Source organism: Chiloscyllium plagiosum, unplaced genomic scaffold, assembly GCF_037043375.1.
Source record: "Chiloscyllium plagiosum isolate Xiang-an unplaced genomic scaffold, Cpla_swu_hap1 HiC_scaffold_23, whole genome shotgun sequence".
In the NCBI taxonomy this organism is placed as follows: domain Eukaryota; kingdom Metazoa; phylum Chordata; class Chondrichthyes; order Orectolobiformes; family Hemiscylliidae; genus Chiloscyllium; species Chiloscyllium plagiosum.
The window spans coordinates 61232402-61248259 of record NW_028270161.1 but is presented as its reverse complement, the minus strand read 5'-3'; the positions used below and the strand labels follow the sequence as shown (position 1 = coordinate 61248259).

Here is a 15858-nt window from a genome sequence, read left to right as displayed (position 1 = left end):
AGTGCCTGAAGGGTGGAGAGATAAATGAGAAGAGGGTGGGGGTGGGGAGAAAGTAGCATAGCGTACAATAGGTGAGTGGGGGCAGCTCAGCACTGCCCCCATGACTTGTCCTACCTGCCTATCTTGTTTTCCATCTATCCACTCCACCCTCCTCCCTGACCTATCACCTTCATCCCCACCCCCACTCACCACTTTAAAAACTATGTAATATAAAGATATTTTTTGAATAAAAGTATATTTTTGAAATAAGTAGAGTGGAGTAATGCTCTGTAGATGAGAGCATTACTCCACAGCATGTATGATACAAAAGTTGTGAGCCTGTACATTTCAATTCTGAACTATGTGTAGGAATGATAAAGTATATCTAATTTGAGTGGAAGAACTGCAGGCTTTCATCTAGGGAAGCAGCATGGTGGTTAGCACTGCTGCCTCACAGCACCTGGGACTCCGGTTTTATTCCACCCTTGGGCGACTGTTGTGTGGATGTTACACGTTCTCCCTGTATTTGTGTGGGGTTCCTCAGGGTGCTCCAGTTTCTTCCCACAATTCAAAGATGTGCAAGGTAGGTGGATTGTCTATACTATAGTGTCTAGAGACATGCAGACTAGACGGATTAGCCATGGGAAATGCAGGGTTACATGGATAGAATGGGTCTGGCTTTTTGGAGGGTCGGTATGGACTCAATGGACCGATTAACCTGCTTCCATATTGATTGTATGAAGGATATGAAGACAACAGGTCTGCATTGGTAAACCTTTGTAGCCTAACTCGGGAGCACGAGACAAAACAAAACTGCAGATGCTGGAATCCAAGGCTGACAAGCAGGAGGCTGGAAGAACACAGCAAGCCAGGCAACATCAGGGGGTGAAGAAGTCAACGTTTCGGGTGTGACCCTGGAGCACAGCATAAAGTGCTATCACTACCTGATTATAGCAGAAAGTGCAAGTTGACCCTGACGGTTATCCTTACTCCGGCCCGCCCAATCACGATAGGTCCATGTCATCATCATGAATTAGTGGTGCTGGAAGAGCACAGCAGTTCAGGCAGCATCCAAGGAGCAGCGAAATCGGGCTAAAGCCCTTCATCAGGAATAATGGCAGAGAGCCTGAAGCGTGGAGAGATAAGCTGGTGGGGGTGGGGAGAAAGTAGCATAGAGTACACATAGTTGAAGAGCTACAGGGCAGAGGAAATGACCTGGGCGTTGCAGTGGGAGAGGGACTCCCTGAGATTGTTGGGCCGGCACCGCCCACCTACACCGTGATTGGTCGCTCCGCTTGTCCATGTGAATGTCATAGACTGGCCCCGCCTCTCCCTTGCGGTTCAGCCTCCGCGCCGTTGATTGACAGCGCTGTGACCAGCCCTTGTTGCCAAAGTCCATGCGCGCGGGTGACTGGCTGTTCCGTTGCCGTGGTGACGAGGGCGGGGACTGGAGTGCGGTTCCGTTGGCATGGGCTGCGGCAACTCGACAGCGGCCGCCACCGAGAGTGGAGGTATGGCCCGGGGGAAAGGTCCGAGCGGGTGAAGGGAAAGGAAGGTGAGGAACGGGGACTGTAATTTGGGAGGTGAATCATAGATGCAGGGGGAGACCATTCGACCCAGTCGGGCAATCTCCTGCTTCTTACCCAACACGCTTGCACACTTATATAAACAATTCTCCGATGAGGGCGGGAAGAATGTGACCCCAACCCCCCGGTGAGGGATGGGCTTGCTGGGGGAGAGAAGCAGAAAGGTTAGCGGTCGGGTTAAGGGGATGGCAGAGAATGATGGGTCCGGGTGGAAGAGGAGGGAGTGGTTGATGGGAGAGTGAGAGATGCCCGGGACGAGGAGGGAAGGGAATGCGGAGCCTGAGAGGAGGGTTGGGGGGGAGAATGAGGAGCTGCCCAGGTGATGGGGGAAGAGAGTGTGAGGGCCTGATGTAGGGTGGGCTGGTGAGGGGAGCAGGGGGCTCAGTTGCGTGTGTATGTGAGAGAGGGGGCATGAGTCGGGGTGGGGCGCCCAGATTGGGCACATATGTTGCAGACAGGGATGGATTGGTTTCGGTGCAGGAATTGAGAGAGAAACGAGCCGCCTGCCACAGGTTTGGGGCTTTATTTTTAAATCTTACAACGAATGAAAAACAATACAATTCAAAACAATACAAAGAAAGAACACCAGAAACAAATTTAACAACCCAAACCGCCCTCATGTACAAATGTATAAATATATATAAAAAATGTTTAAAAACCCAACTAACTACTTAACTAAATAAATAATAACCAACAACAAACTAATATCGAACCTGGGTCCCTAGCACTATGAGACAGCAGGGCTAACCACTGTGCCAACCACTGCTTGTTGAAAACGTTATGGGGCTCGTCTAGTCCTCTTTAACAATCAAAGATAACACAGTTTTTAGCCTCAAAGTAAGAGTCTTAGAGAGCATTTTAAAGTCAACATTTAAGAATGAAACGGGCTTGTAAGAAGAACAATCCTCTGGGACTTTTCCTTTGTTAAGAATAAGTGAAATATTGACCTCTCTTAGAGATGGCAGGAGACAATCATGACTGTACAAATCATTGAACATGTTGAGCAACAGGCCTGACGATATGCTTATGAATTTTTTTATAGAATTCACTGGGAAGTCCATCCACTCTGAAGCTGCTTCACAGCCTCCTGCACCTTTTGCAAGGGGCATTGAGAAAAGACTCCTGTTCAGGAGTCACAGCCAGGAGCTCCAGATCTTTGAAACAGCACTCCATCTTGGCCCGCCGCTCCTCACAACCCTCAGATTGGTAGAATTCAGAGTAAAATCTCTGGAATGCTGCATTAATCTTTTTGGAATCACATGTTAGGTTCCCAGACCCTTCCCTAATCGACGTAATCACTTGAGGGGCACTCCTTTTCCTGGCAAGATATGCTAGGTACTTGTCAATGTTGTGGGGAAAAACACCAGTCTGTGTTAGAATCGGATTCAATGACAGAGCATACTGCACAAGAAAACACTGGAGGTCAGGGGAGAGAAAGACACCAACAGCACAGTGGTCAGCTGCGAGTCTTCTCCTGACCCAGGGCACATGTCAAGAAACTTTTATACATCTTGTGATACAATAGGTCAATGACGAGATTATTGTCTATGTAACATGGTTTGTTTGTGGCAATCATTGCAGAATCATTGATAGTTTCGATACAGTCTTTGTCAGTTCCAGCGCAGCCTTTCTCAATTTCTATGTGGTCATTGTCAGTTTCAATGTCTGGACGGAAATCCATTGCTGTGGTAATAGGCTCTAATCGCTCTTCCTGAGAAGGACGATTACTGCAGCTCTGGCTATTAGCATTTCATCCTGGATGTAGGTTTGCTCACTGAGCTGGAAGGTTCATTTTCAGACGTTTCGTCACCATACTAGATAATATCTTCAGTGAGCCTCCAGACGAAGCATAACTGATGATTCCTGCTCAGTGAGCAAATCTACATCCAGAACCTCAATCTAAGCGACAAATCTCAAAACTCATTAGCATTTCGTATTGAGTCTGTATCAAGCTGTTAGCATTTCTATAAGAGGTGTTGATTGGACCCAGACACTTCGGCAGGTAGCGTTCGTTACTCATGTATTCTCTCCCCTACCCACTTTAAACTAATCAACTGGGTTGTAAGTGCATTGTGCTGGCATTATGGTGGCCCCAGGCGGTGTCTATATCTGCTCTGCTGTTTCTCTCCATAATTGTCGTCCGGCGGCCATCTTGTGTGTCAAGTTGGCCAACTGATGGCTCAGCGGCCAACTTGTGTGTCCATGCCCGTGCCATCTCCCTCTTCATCACCATGCTCACATAACCTATTGTTTTGCGAAAGTAAGTTTCTTCATTGCTGTCAGCGTGAGCACAGAATTCAGTGCAGACTGCAGTGCCATAATCTTCTGTAGCTTGGCCAACGAGAGCCTGTCAAAGTAAGGCATCTCTGCTTCCTTCACCTATGCTTCGAGGAGATGTTGCTGCTCGCCCTTCTGCTTCCTACTGGCAGAGTAGGAGATGACTAACCCCCGGCAGAGGCTTTGGCAGTTTCCCAAAGGAAGGATGGACTACTAACCAAGCCTGAATTAATGTCTAGGAGTGCCCTAAATTCCTTAGAGAAGTACTCCACAAATTTATTAGACTTATGGATAAAGGGATCCAGTCACCTGTGCCTCAGGCCCACTATAGCATCCTTAATGTTAACCAACAGATACACTGGAGTGTGATCGGAGATGGTAATATTACCAATCGTACAAGATGCCACCAAGTCCAGGGTTTCCTCTTAATTGGTGAGTGACTCCCCTTGATGTTCCAGGTACAGTATTTAATCATGTCATTAACCATAACCTTCTGCAGTAATATTTTAGAGTTCAGAGAAGAGGAACTCGAATTACAAATCCACTGAGCCTTGTCGCAAGATCCATTGAATATAAAATCTACATAAACTAAAACCAGTTGAAACTTTATTGCTGGAACAGCACAGCAGGTCAGGCAGCATCCAGGGAACAGGAGATTCGATGTTTCGGGCACAGGCCCTTCTTCAGGAAGAAGGGCCTGTGCCCGAAACGTCGAATCTCCTGTTCCCTGGATGCTGCCTGACCTGCTGTGCTGTTCCAGCAATAAAGTTTCAGCTTTGATCTCCAGCATCTGCAGACCTCACTTTCTCCTCATAAACTAAAACCACTACAGTTAAGAAACCTACAAAGCTATCAAAGACTATATAAAACAAAAACCAAAAAAAAACAAACCAACATATAAAGCGCCAATGGCACTGAATGGGGAACTCACCCCCTCCCCAAAGGGGGCAACTACCCATCCCAAAACCTAACTTTCCATCCTGCTGCCAATACTGCAGCTAAAGCACTTTAAATGCCTGAACCGGGCATAAGCTGCCCGTAAGTGGGCACCCAGCCATCCCAGCCATTTTCTCCTCTCCTAGCTGGAGCCGCACACAAACGCAAGCAGAAAGGAAAGAAAGTACACCATGAAATAACCATGTGAACAAAGAAATTGTGGGGAAAAAAAGCGAAGTACCCTACCCTCCTTTGGTTTAACTTAATTTAGAAATTGAAAGTACACAGCCCAACTACTCCCTAGCATCGTTTAGACCAGATTGTTTCCAATTAAAAAAAGGAAAAGAAAGCCCTGACCGGACTACCTTTTTTTTTTAAAGAAAAGTAGAGACATACCCAAACAACGCTATTATTTGTACATACTAAATTGTTCAGATTAAGTTAATTTGTCCGCACTGTCTCTTGCCTTCTCTGACATGTCAAAGAGATATACAGGTACATCTAAGGTGATCCGAAGCTTTGCCAGAGAGTACTAGATCTCAAGCTTCCTCAGTCTTGGTGCCGTCATATTTTCTGAATCACCGCCACTGAGAAGTCCTGGAAGAACATGACCTTAGAACCCTTGTAAACTAGGGCCTTCTGATCCTTCCCCTAGATTCTGGAAGCTTCCTCAATTCTCTCCTTATCTATATAATGATGAAACCGCATCAAGACAGGATGAGGATGTTGGGCCAGACCTGACCTCTGCGCCGTGACCTAGTGAGCCCATTCAATCTTCAAGCCTCCAAGTTAAGGAATTTCTGCAATCAATCCTCAGTAAATTCTACAGGTCACTCACCTTCCTTACCCTCCGGCAGACCGACGTTCCAAATGTTTTTTTTCTCCTGCCCCTGTTCTCGAGATCAACCTGGGGTCAAGCAAATTACGGACCTGCATCTCCAGGGTGTGAACCTTATCCTTGGAGGAATCTTTGTCAGCTTCCACCACAGTGACCCTCCGTTCTACCTCATCCGTCCTACCTCATCCGTCCTTTTCTCCAGAACCCCCACGTGCTGTTCATGCTTCTGCAGCAAAAGATAGAGATCGGGGCCAGCTTCTCCCATATCTGCTTCCCCAATTTTAAACAAGATTTTGCGAGCTCCTTTACCAGGACCTGGTAGGAAATAAGTCAAAGAATCCTGCTGGCTGGGCTGTGAGCCTGGCCTTGGACATACCTCCTCCCTTCTTTTGCATCCCTGGACAGCAAAAACTGAGGTAAGTTGCTCTAATAGTTTCCTGGGACTCCTAGACCTTTCCAGAGTCCCATGATGTCACGCTGCTATGGGTAGGGCGGGTTAAGACTTTGTCCCACTTGTACTGCGGTGCTGAGCTCTACAACACGACCTTCCTAGATCGCTGCCACCTTGGATCCCCTCAATGGCACTGTTGATCACCCCTTCCATCACTTTACTAATGATGGAGAGCAGACTGATTGGACGATAATTGGCTGGGTTGGATTTGTCCTGCTTTTTATGTACAGGACGTACCTAGGCAGTTTTCTATATTGTCAGGTAGATGCCAGAGATATAACTGGACTGGAAAAGCTTGGCTAGGGGAGCAGCAAGTTCTGGAGCACACGCTTTCAGTACTATCGCCAGAATGTTATCAGTGCCCATTGCCTTTGCAGTATCCAGTGCCTCCAGCGTTTCTTGATATCACATGGAGTGAATCGAATTGGCTGGAGACTGGTACCTGGGATCGCTTAGCTCTGTTTATCACTTGCTGTTTATGCAAGACCGTGCAAAGCTGTCACAGTCATTGCTATTAAAGCAAAAGTACTGAAGAATGCTAGAAATCTGACATAAATGTTTTACAAAATGTTGGAAATGCTCAGCAAGTCAGTGCGTGGTTATCTAATTGAATAGCATTGGTCAACAAGGGAAATGAGAAATGACATGAAACTAGGAGATAGAACTTACTAAAAAAAAAGCTGAGGTTGCCAACTCAGAGAGGACATAAAGAATAGCAAACGGATTCTCGTTGGGTCCTGCAAGACTTGGCACAGGTACTCATGCTTTTTATGGTGTACGTTAATGATTTGGATCTGAATATAGGAAGTATGAGCAAGAAGTTTGCGGATAACACAAATATTGAGGATAGGTATAAATTGCAGAACAGTATCAAAGGACTGGTCATGTGGTCAGAACAGTGGCAAGTGAAATTCAACCTTGAAAAGTTCGAACAGTATACCTTCTTCCCAGCCCCACTCCCCTCCCATTTATCTCTCAGCCCCAGCCCACAGGCCTCATTCCTGATGAAAAGCTAATGCTCGAAACGTTGATTCTCCTGCTTCTCGGATGCTGCCTGACCTGCTGTCCTTTCCCAGCATCACACTCTGGACTAAGATGATAGTGTTCTTGTCCAGCAGGTCAAATTCTGACTGCTTTTGTGGGTATGTTAAGTCAGCAGGGTCAGTGGAGAAAGTGAACAGGAACATAAAACATGGTGGTCTTGGGGAGAAGTATTTCAAGAGGGTAAATACTTTTCTCTGTACCAGGAGTTGTGAAAGTTGCTGCATGACTTGTGTCATAGCTAGACAAACTTGAGAGTAGGAGGGGGATCCAGTTATACTCCATGTACGAACCAATGACATGGGTTGAATACTGATGAGAGAGTTTGAGGAGGTCGGGGTTCATATTAGAGGGTGGCACGGTGGCTCCGTGGTTAGCACTGCTGCCTCACAGTGCCAGGGACCAGGTTTGGGCAACTGTCTGTGTGGAGTTTGTACATTCTCCCCATGTCTGTGTGGGTTTCCTCTGTATGCTCCAGTCAAAGGTATGCAGGTTAGGTGAATTGGCCATGCTAAATTGCCCATACTGTTCAGGGATGTGGAGGTTAGGTGCATTAGGTGTGGGAAACATAGGGTAATAGGATAGGGGAATAGGTCTGGGTGAGACACTCTTTGGAGGATTGGTATGGACTTGTTGGGCCAAATGGCCTGTTTTCACATTGTAGGGATTCTATCCTATTTTATGAAATTAAAATGCAGAAGCTCAAAGTTAACCTCTGTATTGTTATTTTGGCATATGTCAATTGGTCTTGGGTTAACCAGATTAGAATTTTAAAGTTAAGATTGAATGACTGATATGAGAAACAGAATATTCGGTTTACAGCTTATTGCCACCAGTACTGGGGAAAGAGGGAGTTGCTTCTTTCAAATAAGCACTGTTGAAATGGGTAAAATCAGAAATTCCAAAGAAACTTAGCAGGGTCTAGTGGCATTTGTGGACAGAAAACAGTTAGCATTTTGAGACCAGTGACCTTTCTTCAGAACAGACTCAAACTCAACTCAAAGTGTTAACTATTTTCTGTCCAAAGATGCTGCCAGATCAACTGACTTTCTCCAGCAATTTTCAATGTTTCAGATCTCCAGCATCTGCAGTTCTTTGTTTTAAGGGGCTGAGACAGGGTTGGTTAATTGAATATTTGGGCAGTTGATTAAGCTTTAATAAAGGCAAGGGAAGATTTAGGAAAGGGTAAATTTGAAGGGTATAAGAAAACTGTCAAGGCTGTGGAGCAGTAATTTAGGAAAAGTCAATGGTCAAGATGGATCAGAGATCTGAGCAATGTAGAGCAACAAAAGTACTTCAGGGAAAAGCACAAAAGCTAAAGGTACTATATTTGAGTTCATGAATCACTGGAACAAGATAGATGAATTGATATCTTAGTTAGAAATAATGAACTTGATTGGCTGCAGGGTGACAAAGATTGGGAGTTGATTATTACAGGACATTTGACCCGAAGGTGATTAAAACGAAGGAAAATGAAGGTCATCTGGATAAATAGAATGGGATAAAGATGATAGAGAAAATATCTTTTCTCAGAATACAAGTTGTTTTTACAGTCCTAGAACAGACTGCCAACTTTGTTATAATCTGGCTAGAACTAATAATTTTTATTTTTAAAACCAAATGTGAAACTTGGGGGCTTACTAAGATAATAATGCTCACAATTCCTTTCATTTTTCCTTCTTCCCTCTGGCCTGGGAAACTGTCTCTTAGCTTCTGTCTGTTGAATCTACCATTTGACAGTTAGTGGGATGGGGTGAGGTGAGGAGGGTGATTGGAGGGTATTTTTGAATTGTTTATATATGGAACAGGTTGCTAATAAAATTTGAAGACATTTCCCACTCCAAAAGAGATGTAAATATTTAATATTGAAATATTAGACAAAGAAATTGGACTCAAATATGCAGTTCGCATCATTCAGCACAACTTCAATCCATTGAATTTCAAGAGGTAGTGATCAACATGAAGAGATGAGTAGAAACAAATGGTATCAAACACAGAGATGACAGGGAGAGTACTGAACCTACCAGTTGGTAAACCAGCAGGTAAAACTTCTTTTTAGCTTAGTCTGAGCACTAGTCAATGAATTGCTCAATAGTCCAAATTTACAATAAGTTGGCAGTGGAGTAGGGCATCTGAGCCCAGGGTTCATCTGCTCCATCCAGTTTTCTTTTCACTTTCTTTCTCTCTTTGCTCATTTTTTGTTCTTCTTTGCTCTGTTATTTTACCTGCCTCTTGTTGAAGAACTCTTACTTGGCGAGTCGGACCTGCGCGGACCTGTGACGGCATTGGAGAGAGTTTGGATTCCTAGCAGCTTCTGCATCAATGAGACAGTTTTAGATTAGATTGCATTACATTACAGTGTGGAAACAGGCCCTTTGGCCCAACAAGTCCACACCAACCTGCCGAAGCGCAACCCACTCATACCCCTACATTTACCCCTTACCTAACACTACGGGCAATTTAGTATGGCCAATTCACCTGACCTGCATTGCACATCTTTGGACTGTGGGAGGAAACCGGAGCACCCGGAGGAAACCCACGCAGACACAGGGAGAATGTGCAAACTCCACACAGTCAGTCGCCTGAGGCGGGAATTGAACCCAGGTCTCTGGCGCTGTGAGGCAGCAGTGCTAACCACTGTGCCACCGTGCAGCCCACAGTTCTAGCTGCTGATTGTTGGCTGCTGCTGTGGAGGCAAGCTGGGTTCTCAGTGATGTCTGCATCCAGTGCAGATTTGTGGAGGCGGCAGTGGCGAGTTTGGGCACAGTACAAGTTCCTGCGGCAGCGGCTGCATTATCGAGGTGGGCTTGAAGTGGACTTATGGTGGCAGTGGAGTTAAGTTTGGGCTGGTGTGGTACCCAGTGGCAACAGCGTCAGCGAGGTCTGGCGAGGGTGTTAGTGGAGATGAGATGGGATTTAGGAGTGCTGACTTTTGATACAACAGTGGCAGCCTGATGAGACTTGTGCCTGGCCACCAGGCCCAAGGCAGAGCACTTAACAAGAAGGACTGTAAAAGTTGACCACTTTTTCTTGATTTATTTATTCTTCTACCTTTATATTCTATGTTTTGTTTTATTTTTCAGTGTTTTTAGATGACGCTGGATGACACTACACACTTTCCATTGTATTCAGTAACAAAATACACATGACAATAAATACATTAAATCAAATCATATCATTGTCTAGTATTTCACTTTGAAATATCCGGAGAGGAGCGAAAGAAAAATGTGCTGTAATAACCAATAATAATCTTATGAACTTTCTGTTGTCTTTGCTATGCGATTTGAAGGTCAAGTCAGGAAATCAGAAGAGAAATAAGCCATGGAGCCATTTGACTGGCTACAAAATGTGCACCGTAATTTTCTTTATGGCTGGGTTGTTGATCTTAACCTGGTTATGTGGATGGGATGCCAATTCTGTTATTGAGGTCAAATTGAAAATCAACTTAAGCTGACCTCACATCATGTACCTTGTAAGAGCCAATTTAGGAACACAAGCAGGGAAATCAGCATGAAATGCCTGTCAGACCTTTACCACGAAATAGTGAGAAATATGGAAGGTCAACATGAGTGTCATTATTATCCTCTATACAAGATGGTTTATTGTGTTTCCTTTGAACAGGTTGCTAATTGAAGTATGAAAAATAAGAAGTACAATATTATTAAGCATGAATATTTTATAACCTAATCTTTGTCTATTCAAAGCTAGTTCAAACAAAATAATGCTGATCTTGTTTAGACAGCTTGTTTAAAAATGTGACATTTTTTGATCAAAGGAATCTCGTACTGTGAAGTCCAGTCTGGATTTTCTATTCTGGAACTTTACAGAAATCTACCCAAGTATGAAAAAAAGACGTCCATATAAAGTACTTACAAGTATGAAAATCTGTGTTTTAATAATGTGCTATTTTATATTAAGGATATAGAAACAGATATAAGCCATCAAGCCTGTTCCACCAATTAATATGATCATCGTTGGCACTTCCATGCCTTCTATCCACACTAGCCCCATAACCCTTTTTGCTATTGATAATCAAAAGTTTATTAACCTCTATTTTAAATGTACTCAGACTAAGCTTCTACAGCCATCTGGGGCAGAAAACTCCAAAGGTTCACTAGCTCTGGATAAAATAAACTTTTCATCTGGATTCTAGACCCCTCAACTAGGGGAAACATCTTTCCTGTGTCTACACTGTCTATGTTTTCTAGGATTTTGTAACTTTCAAAGAGATTGCCTCTCGTTCTTCAAAACATTAGAGAGTGCAGGCCATTTTGTTCAATCTCTCTTCATAAACTGTCTAACCATTCTGGGAACACTTCTGGTGAACCTTTTTTGCACTCCCTCTGTGGCATTAATATCCTTCCTGAAATAAGGAGACCAAAAGTGCACACAGTAAACCAGATACAGCCTAACCAAGTTCCTATACAATCAAAACAAGACTTCATTACTCCTCTCAAATCTTCTTGCAATCAAGGTTACCTTCCTAATAGCTTGCTACATCTGAATGTTAGCCTTATTGGCCAGGGCACTCCCATCCCGTTTGTACGTCTACACTTTGAAGCTTCTCAAAATTTAATAAATAATTTGCATGTCTATTCTTTCTCCTGACGGGATAAATCACATTTATTTTTCTGATAAATCACATTATGTTCCATTTGCCTTGTCCTTGCTCAATCATTAAGCCTGACCAAATCCACCTGAAATATTTTATATGGTCCTCACAAAACAATAACTGCTTAGTTTAGTATCATTTGAAAATTTGGAAACATTAATTTTGCCCAAATTCATGCCCAAATCATTGATATATATCAGTGAATAGCTGGGGTCCGAGTAATGATCTTTGCAGTACTCCAATATTTATGAATTATGACAGAATCTATAACACCAGGAGGATATAAGTTTAAGGCGAGGAGTATGTGGTTCAGAGGAGACCAGTGGGTGATAGAAATATGGATCATGCTGCCTGAGAGAGTTGGTGGCAAGTTCTGTCCCAAATTTAAGAAGCCTCTAGATGGGCACTTAAAACTAGTAGGATATAGTAGGCTATGGATCAAGTGCATGTAAATTAGATTAGTGTAGTTTTGTTTGTTGGTTGATTATTAATCTGGTGGGCTAAGCTGTGTGCATGTTTCTATGCTGTGTGACTCGATCGAGTGTTGGAGAATGATTACCAATGTTTCAGCTATCTCTATAGCCACCTCTTTCAATACCTTGGAATGTAGACTATCAGATCTCGCTGTCAGTAATTTCTCTCATACGACCTTTTTATTAATACTAATCTCTTTGAATTCCTTACTCTCCCTAGTCACTTGGATATCTAATTCTGAGAGATTCCTATGTTGTCTTCAGAGAAAACAGACAAAGTAATCATTTAGCTTCTTTGCCATTTTTCTGTTCCCCATTATAAATCCTCCTAATGGACCCACATTCATTTTAGCTAAACATTTCCTTTTTGGTATGTGTAAAATGTTTAACAGTCCGTTTTTAATTTTTTTTTTATAACTTCCTTTTGTATTCTTCTTTATTAGTCTCTTGGTTCTCCTTGTTATTCTTTAAAATTCAGTCCTCAGATTTATTGCTATTTCTGATCACTTTATAAGCCTTTTGTTTTAGTTTTATACAAGTATTAATTTCCTTTGACAGCCACGATTGGCTGATCTTTGTGCTTTTGCACCTTGATGGAATGTATAGATACTTTAGCCATGTCATAGTTCTTTAAAAAAATTGCTTGTGTACAGTCATGCCTTTTAATGTATTTTCTTAATTCAGTTCAGCCAACTTGTCACACATAGTTCCATAATTTTTCTTATTCAAATTTAACAATCCTGCTTCAGATTGAACTACCTCACTTTCAACTGTAATTTAAAATTCTATCATATCATGGTCATTCATCCCAAAAGGTTCTTTCCCAACAAGATTCCAGAATAGCTTTTGACCCTTCAACATTCTGCTATAGAAAACCATCCCTAAGACAGTGCAGAAACTCTTCCTCCTCAGCTTTAGTGCTCACTTAGTTTACCCAGTCTGTCTACAGGTTGAAGTCAGGGACTAGGAGAAAGTGAGGACTGCAAATGCTGGAGAGTCCGAGTTGATAAAGCGTGCTGCTGGAAAAAGCACAGCAGATCAGGCACATGTGAGGAGTAAGAGAGTCCATATTTCAGGCAGGACCCTTCTTCAGGATTCAGGTTGATGTCACCCATGATTACTCTGTACAGTATATGCTGCAAGCTTCTCTCATCTTCTGATTTATACTGTGCTCCTAACAACTACTATTATATAGAACATTACAGCGCAGTACAGGCCCTTCGGCCCTCAATGTTGCCCAACCTGTCATACCAGTCTGAAGCCCATCTAACCTACACTATTCCATGTACGTCCATATACTTGTCCAGTGATGACTTAAATGTACTTAAAGTACATTTAATCTACTATCATTGCAGGCAAAGCATTCCATACCCTTACTACTCTGAGTAAAGAAACTACCTCTGGCATCTGTCCTATATCTATCACCCCTCAATTTAAAGCTATGTCCCCTCATGCTTGCCGTCACCATACTTGGAAAAAGGCTCTCCCTGTCCACCTTTTCTAACCCTCCGATTATCTTATATGTCTCTATTAAGTCACCTCTCAACCTTCTTCTCTCCAACGAAAACAGCGTCAAGTCCCTCAGCCTTTCTCGTAAGACCTTCCCTCCATACCAGGCAACATCCTAATAAATCTCCTCTGCACCCTTTCCAAAGCTTCCACATCCTTCTTATAATGCGGTGACCAGAACTGTACACAATACTCCAAGTGTGGCCGCACCAGAGTTTTGTACAGCTGTAGCATAGCCTCATGATTCCAGAACTCGATCCCTCTATTAATAAAAGCTAAAATACTGTATGCCTTCTTAACAACCCTGTCAACCTGGGTGGCAACTTTCAAGGATCTGTGTACCTGGACACAGAGATCTCTCTGCTCATCTCTGCTACCAAGAATCTTACCATTAGCCCAGTACTTTGCATTCCGGTTACTCCGATCAAAGTGAATCACCTCACGCTTGTCCACATTAAACTCCATTTGCCATCTCTCAACCCAGCTCTGCAGCTTATCTGTCTCTCTCTGTAACCTACAACATCCTTTGTCACTATCCACAACTCCACCGACCTTAGTGTCATCTGCAAATTTACTAACTCATCCTTTTACGCCCTCATCCAGGTCATTTATAAAAACGACGAACAGCAGTGGATCCAACACCGACCCTTGCGGTACACCGGACTCCAGGATGAACATTTCCCATCAACCATCACCCTCTGTCTTCTTTCAGCAAGCCAATTACTGATCCAAACTGCTATATCTCCCACAATCCCATTCCTCCGCATTTTGTACAATAGCCTACTATGGGGAACCTTATCGAATAATCTGGCTGAAATCTATTTGCACCACATCAACCGGTTTACTCTCATCTACCTGTTTGGTCACCTTCTCAAAGAACTCAATAAGGTTTTTGAGGCACGACCTACCCTTAACAAAACCGTGCTGACTATCCCTAATCAAATTATTCTTTTCTAGATGATTATAAATCCTATCTCTTATAACCTTTTCCAACACTTTACCAACAACTGAAGTAAGGCTCACTGGTCTATAATTACCAGGTTGTCTCTACTCCCCTTCTTGAACAGGGGAACCACATTTGCTACCCTCCAGTCTTCTGGCACTATTCCTGTATACAATGATGATTTAAAGATCAATGCCAAAGGCTGGGCAATCTCCTCCCTAGCTTCCCAGAGGACCCTAGGATAAATCCCAGCCGGCCCAGGGGACTTATCTATTTTCACACTCTGCATTATTTTCTTTTCCACATCTGGTCTCCCTTGCAGCTTTTCTATCAAGCTTAACTCCCTTACAATTTGAGTTACTGCTCAGATTCCCATCCCTTTGACAAGCTTGTTTAAACCAGCTCCAAGCGCACTGGTAAATCTCTGTGAGGATCCTTAAAATGTAATCCCTTCAGCATTTTCTCATTTGCCGTGAAACTGGTCTTCAGAAATTGTAATCTTCCTGCCTAAACTATTTCTCTAAGGAGAAAGTGAGGTCTGCAGATGCTGGAGATCAGAACTGAAAATGTGTTGCTGGAAAAGCGCAGCAGGTCAGGCAGCATCCAGGGAACAGGAGAATCGACGTTTCGGGCATCAGCCCTTCTTCAGGAATGAGGAAAGTTTGTCCAGCAGGCTAAGATAAAAGGTAGGGAGGAGGGACTTGGGGGAGGGGCGTCGGAAATGTGATAGGTGGAAAGAGGTCAAGGTGAGGGTGATAGGTCAGACTGGGGTGGGGGCGGAGAGGTCAGGAAGAAGATTGCAGGTTAGGAAGGCGGTGCTGAATTCATCTATTGCATCCTCTGCACCCGATGTGGCCTCCTCTATATTGGGGAGACAGGCCGGCTACTTGCGGAGCGTTTCAGAGAACACCTCTGGGACACCCGGACCAAATAACCCAACCACCCTGTGGCTCAACATTTCAACTCCCCCTCCCACTCAACCAAGGATATGCAGGTCTTTGGACTCCTCCATCGCCAGACCACAACAACACGACGGTTGGAGGAAGAGCGCCTCATCTTCCGCCTAGGAACCCTCCAACCACAAGGGATGAACTCTGATTTCACCAGTTTCCTCATTTCCCCTCCCCCCACCTTGTCTCAGTCAAATCCATTGAATTCAGCACCGCCTTCCTAACCTGCAATCTTCTTACTGACCTCTCCGCCCCCGCCCCAG

At 43.8% G+C, this 15858-nt stretch overlaps 1 protein-coding gene across 1 annotated transcript in view; it reads left to right on the top strand.

Annotated features, from left to right (window-relative positions):
• Positions 1 to 1376: 1376 nt before the first annotated feature.
• The window catches only part of LOC148145908 (uncharacterized), a 77267-nt gene continuing 62785 nt past the window's right edge, over positions 1377 to 15858 (top strand). The window contains exon 1 of the mRNA XM_087999750.1: positions 1377 to 1490. Within this exon, the coding sequence (XP_087855876.1) occupies positions 1377 to 1490 (114 nt within the window). The remainder of the gene's footprint in view (positions 1491 to 15858) is intronic.